This window comes from Oratosquilla oratoria, chromosome 35, assembly GCF_046742065.1.
Source record: "Oratosquilla oratoria isolate Oo_2021 chromosome 35, ASM4674206v1, whole genome shotgun sequence".
Lineage (NCBI taxonomy): Eukaryota > Metazoa > Arthropoda > Malacostraca > Stomatopoda > Squillidae > Oratosquilla > Oratosquilla oratoria.
In genome coordinates, this window is record NC_134811.1 from 23,472,958 (window position 1) to 23,482,957 (window position 10,000).

The 10,000-nt window shown below is 39.3% G+C and overlaps 1 protein-coding gene and 1 pseudogene across 1 annotated transcript; one reads left to right on the forward strand and one right to left on the reverse strand.

The window, feature by feature from the left end:
- LOC143018687 (compound eye opsin BCRH2-like) overlaps positions 1-4,893 on the forward strand; it is a 7,322-nt pseudogene extending 2,429 nt beyond the window's left edge.
- Positions 4,894-5,279: 386 nt separating this feature from the next.
- Positions 5,280-9,154, reverse strand: LOC143018793 (compound eye opsin BCRH2-like). The gene is made up of 7 exons (XM_076174372.1): positions 8,905-9,154; positions 8,586-8,777; positions 7,161-7,355; positions 6,158-6,366; positions 5,714-5,818; positions 5,485-5,607; positions 5,280-5,378 (listed from the first exon to the last, which is right to left on the reverse strand). Exons 1-7 carry the CDS (start codon positions 9,131-9,133, stop codon positions 5,280-5,282), a joined length of 1,152 nt encoding a protein of 383 aa, XP_076030487.1. The 5' UTR covers positions 9,134-9,154.
- Between the last annotated feature and the right edge of the window lie 846 nt (positions 9,155-10,000).

A 10,000-nucleotide genomic window follows, 5' to 3' on the forward strand; every position in this document is an offset into this window, starting at 1 on the left:
CTAGAAGTTAGGTCATTCTAGAAATAGATTTTATTTTTTCGTTAAACTGTATGATTGCCTGAAAGTAATATTTTAATTATTTCTACCATTCCTAACTGATACTACTGGAATCCTGGGCCATGAAAATATAGGTTTAGTTAGAAAATTTATCTAAGTTTATACAATTCAAAATCGCTGTATTCAGAAGTCACACTTATATGAACAAAATATTTAACAATCCAAAGTGACTAGAAAATAAGGTTTGGAGAAAATAACTTTATTCAGTGTCTGACTACATCACCTTCACATGCTGAACATTACCCATGCAAGCGAGCCCAATTAAAGAGAAAAATGCTCTTCCTAAATGAGAGCAGTTGTTTAACTCTGTTGTTACAATGAACCTAATGAAAAGTCCTCTTCGTACAGGTATCCTGGACTCGTGCTCTTATGACTACCTGTCCCGTGACGCCAACCGTCGCTCGTACGGTCTCTGCATTTTCGCCTTCGACTACGTCGTTCCTCTCGCCATCATCTTCTTCGCCTATATCTTCATCGTGAAGGCCATCTTTGCCCACGAGAAGGCCATGAGGGAGCAAGCCAAGAAGATGAATGTGTCCAATCTCCGATCCAACGCAGTAAGTTGTGATTGCTCTTAGTCGAACGTACAAGAATTCTCTTTATCGAGAGGCATTATTTTACTTTTTTTTTATAGTTGTCTGTAGCAATTAGATTTTCCTTCAAAATTTATCATGTTTATATGAAAAGTAGGAATTCTGCAACAGAATCAAGTCTGCAGTCCCTTGCGTTTTCATTGATTTGTGATTACATTCCTATCTTTGGAGGTAACAGTCCCCCTCACGTTAAGATATCTTGATATTACCATCTAATGGGATAACATATAATAAGCTCTGTATTTCTTATTAGTATGATTTCATCAACGAACATTGCTACGTAGTGACCTTAGCATTTAACTTTATTCCTTTTTAGGACTCCAACGCACAGTCAGCTGAAGTCCGCATCGCTAAGGTTGCAATGACTAATGTCGCCCTCTGGCTCATTTGCTGGACACCCTATGCTATAGTTACTCTTCAGGTAAGTTTGTTTTCCATGGCATCGTCTTTGGCGATTCAAAGAATGATATGCGTATCTTTATTCATGTGTGCATAAGCCTAATCTCGTCCAATATTATTTGCGATAGGGTCTGGCCTTCGATCAGTCAAGCATCACTCCTCTGGTCTCTATGCTCCCCGCTCTGCTGGCCAAGAGTGCTGCTGTCTACAACCCAATGATCTACGCCATCAACCACCCCAAGTTCAGACTGGTGAGACTCTTTTTCGGGTTAATCGTAAATGTTTGTGAATACATTCGAGTGCAAATGTATGATGCCAAACAGGAACCCACCTAACTTTCTTATTATCCCTTTCTAGGCTCTCCAGAAGACTCTTCCTTGGTTCTGCATCCACGAACCCGAAGAAAAGTCATCCGACAATCAGTCGAATGCCACTAAAGTGGAAGGAAAGGAATAGACGGCTTGGGCACAACATTTGGATAGATTTTTTTTATACCAGTCACTCCAAACCGAGTTTGTTATCGAATGGTCTTAATGAAAAATATCCTTATTGTAGTACCTCCCCAGCAAAATATATATACGCATTAAAAAATCGCATTAAAAAATCGCATTAAAAAATCGAATATTAAAAAAATAAACGACTACTAGGATCCAAGTAAAAAAAAGTTTTTTAATGAGAATTCCTATTTCCATACAATTTATCCTTTCTGGATCTGTGCCTTTACTATCATTCTATACTTTCACCATACCAACAATATACGTTGTCGTAGCAAAATTGATACACCCACTTCTCTGCCACATCTTTATCCATGGATAGTTAATCTAGTAGGGACATTTTATAAAGAACCTGAAAGCAAATGTCCTTTAGAATGGACTTCAGCCGCCGTCCAGCGTCACGTCTGGGACGTGTGAGATACCAATGTGCCATATTGTCTTTTCAATTAGGTAGAAGTCGTTCAGAAAAAGATCGTCAACGCCGAGATGCCAGTCGCATTTAATACTACATGCATTAGAGAAAAAAATGATGCTGAAATACACAAATACATATATATAAATATATATATATATATATATATATATATATATATGTATATATATATATATTAAGGTAAAATGGAACGAAAATCTTGTTTTAAGTCGAAAAGAAAGCGAATTTTAGTAGAACTAAATGTGTCTGCGTTCGCATATGTGTGTGTAATGTCTGTGCACTTTGGAGTAGGTTTATTTCACTTCTGAGTTGGACACAGAACTGGTACATATATATGTACATAATATGTTCTATAATATACATACATACATACATATACCAAGGCTTTTTCCCCCTTCCAAGGGAGGTAGCCAAAAAGGGAAAGGCATAAAAACACTCCCACCCATTTCATCCCTAAATACACTCCACACCCCTCCCACCCTCCCTCTCATCTGAGCACCTCCTGGATGACGGGTCATCCCTGCACCCTGCCCACCGCCCTGGGTCAGAAGCAGTTCTATAACAAATGCATATATAATACATAACATGTATTGTGCATACATAGAATATAACATAAGGATATGTACAAAAGATAGTGCTTGTACATAAGATATACTTACACTGTATAATCTTACCGTGATGAATCCAAGCAGGTTAATGTCGTCAATGATAAGAACGTTAGCATCGGGGAGTTAGCTTCTTTCCTTCAACGGAAACCTCTGAAAGGAGTAGAAGAGTTATGTATTGGTACTAGTATACAAGCTCCAAAACTTTACTGAACAATCTATGTTCGTCAAAGTGAGATAAAAGAACGATAGTTAGATATACAATAGTTAATATACATTGATAACACCAGTCAACAAAATTAGAATTGTTTTTGTCCTAAAGACTAAAGCAGGTGGACTTAATGGTGCTTTGTTTAAGCAAAATTCAAGCGTGTTTTCAGAGTTTGTCGACCAGGCATGGTTTTCCTAATATGCTAATTAAAGACGTAAAGTTGTTATGAAAAATAAACTATATCACAAGATAAATCATGCTTGATAGACACTTTTTTTTTTTTTTTTTTTTTTTTTTTTTTTTTTAATAACACCATTAGGTGCATCTACTTCAGTTTTTGGGACAAAAGATAAGTTTCTTTTTTGTTGACAAGTGTAATTTTCTTTGGAGGATCTGGTCTCCTGGCGGATGATAAATTAGGATATTTTACAGTGTTTGGATTTTGATGCTATGCCATTTATATTGGTCATATAGAAATAACCACCAAAAGTGTGATTCTTGGACTCTCTCCAAATTGTAGGATTTTAAGATGGAATATGGCGTAAACCTTTTGCCCATGGAGTGAGATGTCAGACACTGGTTACTCAGCATATAATGTATGAGGGTCCCAATTTCTATCCTGGTCACCCGCTCTACACCCAAAATAATGCTCATAACACTCGGTGATGTAAGATGGCGCTTTTGTGACTTAAATGTTAATTCACCACAGATATATCAAAACCAGTTTGAGCTGTTTGTACAGTTTCTCGGAATTGTGATGGTGAATGGAGCATGTAACATAGTAAAATCTTGTAAAGTATCACACAAAGTACCACTAAGACAAAAATTCCAACCACACTTATGTTTCCGTCAACAACATGGAGAGTGTCAGCGTGTTCACTCTAGGCCGTCAAGTACAGTACTAAGTATGCTATTCACCTTTAGTATGTACTGCCTGCACATTTTAACATATTACTTCATGTTTTACCTCCCTATGTTGACTCAGCTAGACTTAAGGATTGAATTAATTCATAGAAAATGGATTTTTTCAACCACTAGTTTCTACAATACTACAACCGATAACTATAATGAACCACACATAACATCAAAGGACAAGAGTGTACTGGAGTATGGTACAAAATTTGTGTGATTATTTTTCGATTTATAATGCAAAAGTTCGTGAAAATAAGAGCTCCTTTCCTTGGGACACGTTCTTTGTTGACCATTATAATCCATTTATGATAAATCCTGATAGATCATTGTGTTTACTGATGACAAGAGCACAAGTGTTGTAGTTTTTCCCTTCCAAACGCACCTCCGACGGTAGGTGTAGTGTGTAGTAGAAGTACGAGTATATGTGGGTTTACAGACAAAATCCCTTTAGTATATAACCCCTTCTGTAACAACCCCAAAAAGAATTAATATAAAACGCCCTATACGAGCTGGCTTTGCATTCGCCTAGTTGTGGGGTCGAATACCGCACTCCTTGCCGATTCCCAAGCACACAGGGCAAAGTTGACGGCTTCGGCCGCAGCCGCGCACCTCCTGGCGTACGCCCCATGACCTACTAACATAAAACCTCCTTAAAGGGATTTTTATTCAGGTATCTATGGCTTTTCCTTCCAGGTTAGACCCGCCAAAGCATAGGCTAGTACGGTATGTAAGGAAGGCTAGGTTAGGCTAGGTCTGCCAAAACATAGATTTGGTATAGTAACTTAGGTTAGGTCCACCAAAGTACAGACTAGTACGGTAGGTAAGGTGGGTTAGGTTAGGCTAGGTCTGCCGAAACGGGCTCGGTATAGTAAGTTAAGCTCACCAGAGCACAGACTACTAGGTTAGGTTAGGTCTGCCAAAACATAGGCTTGGTACAATAGTTTTGGTTATGTCAGGTTAGGTGAGTTTGGTTGAATTAGGTCCACCAAAGCATAATTTTGTATAGTAACTTAAGTGGGTTAGGTTAAATTTGATTAGGATATGGTAAGTCCATTGATCTGATCAGATGAAGCTCATGGAACAGTCTGTGCAAGTGATTTCATCAACAAAGAACTTCTCCTCAATTAAAAAGACAATTTGCCACATTGGTTTCCCACACGTCCCAGGCGTGACACTGGACGGCGGCTGAAGTCCACTTTAAGGGACATTTGCTCTCAGGTTCTTTATAAAATGTCCCTACTAGATTAACTATCCATGGATAAAGATGTGGCAGAGAAGTGGATGTATCAATCTTACTACGACAACATTTATTGTTGCTTTGGTGAAAGTATAGAATGATAGTAAAGAGGATAAATTGTATGGAAATAGGAATTCTCATTAAAAAACTGTTTTTACTTGGATCCTAGTAGTCGTTTATTTTTTAATGTTCGATTTTTTTTATGCGTATATATTCGTATATATGTTTTGCTGGGGATGTACTACAATAAGGATATTTTTCATTAAGACCATTCGATAACAAACTCGGTTTGGAGTGACTGGTATAAAAAATCTATCCGAATGTTGTGCCCAAGCCGTCTATTCCTTCCCTTCCACTTTAGTGGCGTTCGACTGATTGTCGGATGACTTTTCTTCGGGTTCGTGGATGCAGAACCAAGGAAGGGTCTTCTGGAGAGCCTAGAAAGGGATAATGAGAAAGTTAGGTGGGTTCCTGTTTGGCATCATACATTTGCACTCGAATGTATTCACAAACATTTACGATTAACCCGAAAAAGAGTCTCACCAGTCTGAACTTGGGGTGGTTGATGGCGTAGATCATTGGGTTGTAGACAGCAGCACTCTTGGCCAGCAGAGCGGGGAGCATAGAGACCAGAGGAGTGATGCTTGACTGATCGAAGGCCAGACCCTATCGCAAATAATATTGGACGAGATTAGGCTTATGCACACATGAATAAAGATACGCATATCATTCTTTGAATCGCCAAAGACGATGCCATGGAAAACAAACTTACCTGAAGAGTAACAATAGCATAGGGTGTCCAGCAAATGAGCCAGAGGGCGACATTAGTCATTGCAACCTTAGCGATGCGGACTTCAGCTGACTGTGCGTTGGAGTCCTGAAAGGAATTAAATTAATCACTAAGGTCACTAAGTAGCAATGTTCGTTGATGAAATCATACTAATAAGAAATACAGAGCTTATTATATATTACCACATTAGATGGTAATATCAAGGTATCTTAACGTGAGGGGGACTGTTACCTCCAAATATATTCACAAAGCAATGACAACGCAAGGGACTGCAGACTTGATTCTGTTGCAGAATTCATACTTTTCATATAAACAGAATAAACTTTGAAGGAAAATTTCATTGCCACAGGCAACTATAAAAAAGCAAAATGCTGCTCTCGATAAAGAGAATTCTTGTACGTTCGACTAAGAGCAATCACAACTTACTGCGTTGGATCGGAGATTGGACACATTCATCTTCTTGGCTTGCTCCCTCATGGCCTTCTCGTGGGCAAAGATGGCCTTCACGATGAAGATATAGGCGAAGAAGATGATGGCGAGAGGAACGACGTAGTCGAAGGCGAAAATGCAGAGACCGTACGAGCGACGGTTGGCGTCACGGGACAGGTAGTCATAAGAGCACGAGTCCAGGATACCTGTACGAAGAGGATTTCTCGTTAGGTTCATTGTAACAACAGAGTTAAACAAGGACTCTCATTTAGGAAGAGCATTTTTCTCTTTAATTGGGTTCACTTGCATGGGTTTTAAAGTATTGTTCAGTATGTGAAAGTGATGTAGTCAGACACTGAATGAAGTTATTTTCTCCAAACCTTATTTTCTAGCCACCTTGGATTGTTAAAGACTTTGTTCTTATAAGTGTGACTTCTAAATACAGCGATTTTGAATTAAATAAACTTAAATAAATTCTCTAACTAAACCTATATTTTCATGGCCTTGGATTCCTGTAGTATCAGTTAGGAAAGGTAAAAATAATTAAAGTATTACTTCAAGGCAACCGTACAGTTTTACTGAAAAAATTAATAAAGTCTATTTTTAGAATGACATAACTTCTAGACAACATAGCATTGACATTCCTCTTGCCAAACCAAAGATTTCTATATTTACAGAATGTCACTGAGACTAGTTAGATGCCACTGCGTATCGCGTACAGGAAAGGATTCGCAATCATAGGACTGTTACCGCAGCAAAGACTCTCACAATAATGTCTCGCCATATAAAAGCTGAAGATACTTCCAAAGAAGACGATAGTGATGATAAAAGCTAGCTTATAAAGAGATATCAGACATCAAGTTAATACTAGTGGTTGATAATATCGTGCTACGGAATGCACAAGTTCAAAGTTGTATTCGATCATCATGGTGATGAAAAGGGTTCAATACAAAAGGTCCATTGGTTAAAACATTCAAAGATACGGATTCACCACACTCACCTTCGGGAATGTAAGCTCCCCAGCCGAAGAAGGGGGGGATGGACCAACCGATGGAGTAAGCCCAGCAGAAGAGGATGTACATGAAGGATTTTCCCTTGGTGAGGGGAGCAGAGGATACTCCATGGACAATGACGTTGTAACGGTCAAAGGAGACGAAGGCCAGAGTCCACAGAGAACACAAACCGAAGATGGCTCCTGAAGAAACAATTGAATCGTGTGGGTTATGGGATCGGTCTTTAAAGGAGGAGAAGAAATAATTTGCAAGAAAATGAAAGAACAGTTGTGTATAAAAGCGGCCATAGTCAATAAGCGCATTTTACGATTTCATTAACTGTTGTGACTCAGGATCAATCTATTGAAAAGAGGGCTGTGTTTGATCAGATTTAACAACAAAGTAAGAAAAAAGGTCCGAGACATAGTGGTCAACGAAGATTGATAATTCTAGTGAGATGTATTCTGAAAGAATATTTGAAATTAAAGGAACCGTAAAAGAAAACGGAGCATGTAAATGTGTTTGCACTTGCGAGCATGCTATGTTTTTTTATCATGCGTATGTGAGTGTTCGTGCGTGTGTTTCCAAAGAGGAGTTTGTTGTTTTCACTTTTCGCGTTTGTAACACTGAATGTAGATAAATGCACGTTTGGAATAACAATTGCAAATTAATTACAATACGCATAATGAGGCTAGTCATGGTTATCTCCAAGCCGGTCACTATGGATAAGAGTCACAAACTTATTTCTATTCTTCATGTACTCTCCTCTGAAAGTCGAGGAACTGTGACGATGCATAGGAAAAGACTGCACCACGTAATTTACAGTCAGCTTAGGTCAACCGCGATTGGGAAAAAGACGAAATTTAGACACGACTTCTCGTGTATGCAGATGGGGGAGAGGGCACAGAAGACAAGTAGTTTGTCCGATAAGACCTATGTGTTATGTGTCGTATCAGATGTTTATGTTTGGTGTAAGCTCTCTAAGGATTTGTTTGTGTTGGATGAATGGACGGATGTTTGTACCGTGGTCAAGTGATGCAGAAGTTCTGAAGTCGCACTATTTTGATCCCATGATGAAACGGACCTAATATTCTGATCTTTCTGATGAAAGTTGATGTTTGTGGAGCATGCCATCTGGTCCCATTCCGAAAATTGGCACATTACTGCTCTGAGTAACGCTAGGTGTTATCGACATTTGATGGGTAGTGTTGTTTCTTTGAAGAGCCCCGATTTCGATATGCGGTGTGTTTGTGTATGTATACGCAAGAACGTGTATTTGCAAAAATGACGGCCACTGAGGCAGGTCAGTGGAACTAATGTCTCAGTTTAAAGGTTAGATAATGAACTACTCTACTTGTAGTGCCTTTACTCTCAAATATTTGTGAAAGTGTATCCTCTTTGTTTTAGCTCCAGATGAACGATGGAGAACTCACCTAGACAGGCATACAGCTCGCAGAAGAAGGCGGAGAACATCCAAACTCCACCGTTGAAACAGTTGTAGATGTAAGGTGGGTACTGAGTGATTTGCATGCAGAAGTCACTGAAGGCCAGGTTGAGGACGAGCAAGTTGGCGGGCGTCCTTAAGTTTTTGTTCTTCATGACCAAATACATCACCAAGCCGTTTCCTGGGAGTGAGAGAAGAGGGCCGAATCAAACACTTCTTAGACAAAAAAAAAAAAAAAAAAAAAAAAAAAAAAAATGTACTGATTGAATATTTGTACATCTTTCATCTCCCTCGCATTCAGCACTCACCTGTGCAGGAGAACATGAAAAGAATCACAAAGATTACGCCGAGGAGGTAGTGCCACATGGGGTTGACTGGAGGGTAGTTGCTCCAGTGATCATGGATCAGGTGACGTATCGTGTCTGGCACGATGTCCACCACGGTGACCCCCTCGGGGTATCCAAACGAGAGGTCGTGAGCCCCATAAGCCAAGGCTCGTGGGCCGGTTGCGTTGATGAGGGAAGCAGAAGGATTCATCTTTATGATATCTGAAACAAAGAGCTCTGTGAGCACAGATAACCAACCAGATATGCGAAAGGTAGTGATGATGACTTCCACAGAAACACCAACTCTCTCCTTTCTCTATGTCTCACCTTCGTCGTTCAATACGAGTGAGATTCTGAAGAAGTTACTGCCTTCTGCCGGTCGCGGTTTGTATCAAAATAGCCAAAGAGAGGGGCCCCCAACGCAATATATATATCCGTCGGGCACTCTTTATTGGATCACACTAAACACTAAGACTAGGAATACGGGACAACCAAATACCCTTCATGTTATACGGATTCCCTTCTCGAAAATAGATGATTATTTTTAGATATTTTTTTTGCCATCTATGTTTGGAAACAAATTGACCTTTTGATTTTTTTTTAGTTGCATATGCATATCTGAAACCATCCATCTATCCATCAATCCATACGTACATACAAACATACATACATACATATATACATATATATGTTGGACTTGTGTAGCAAAGTCAACAACATATATCTTGGTGATGGTAGCGGTATGTGGCTTTTGACCCTTCCCACCAGTAGAAACATTTCGCCACTCCTACATTAAGGTTCCCCACGGAGCGCCATGTACTTAGATGTGCAGCAATACTGTATTGACCTTTCCCAATGTTAGTTTTTGTGTTTATAACTCATGTATCAAAAGACATTGTATTCAGTTGAAAATGTAACAAGAGTTACGAAACGTCCTGCTTGTAAATAACAGAATCGACTTTATTCGTCTCCATACCTTACACTTTCGGAGAATTCCTGTATTCCTTAAATAAGGATGAGAAACGCCTCTTTCGAAGAATTGAAAGTCTTCAGAAAAAGATCATCAACGCCGAGATTT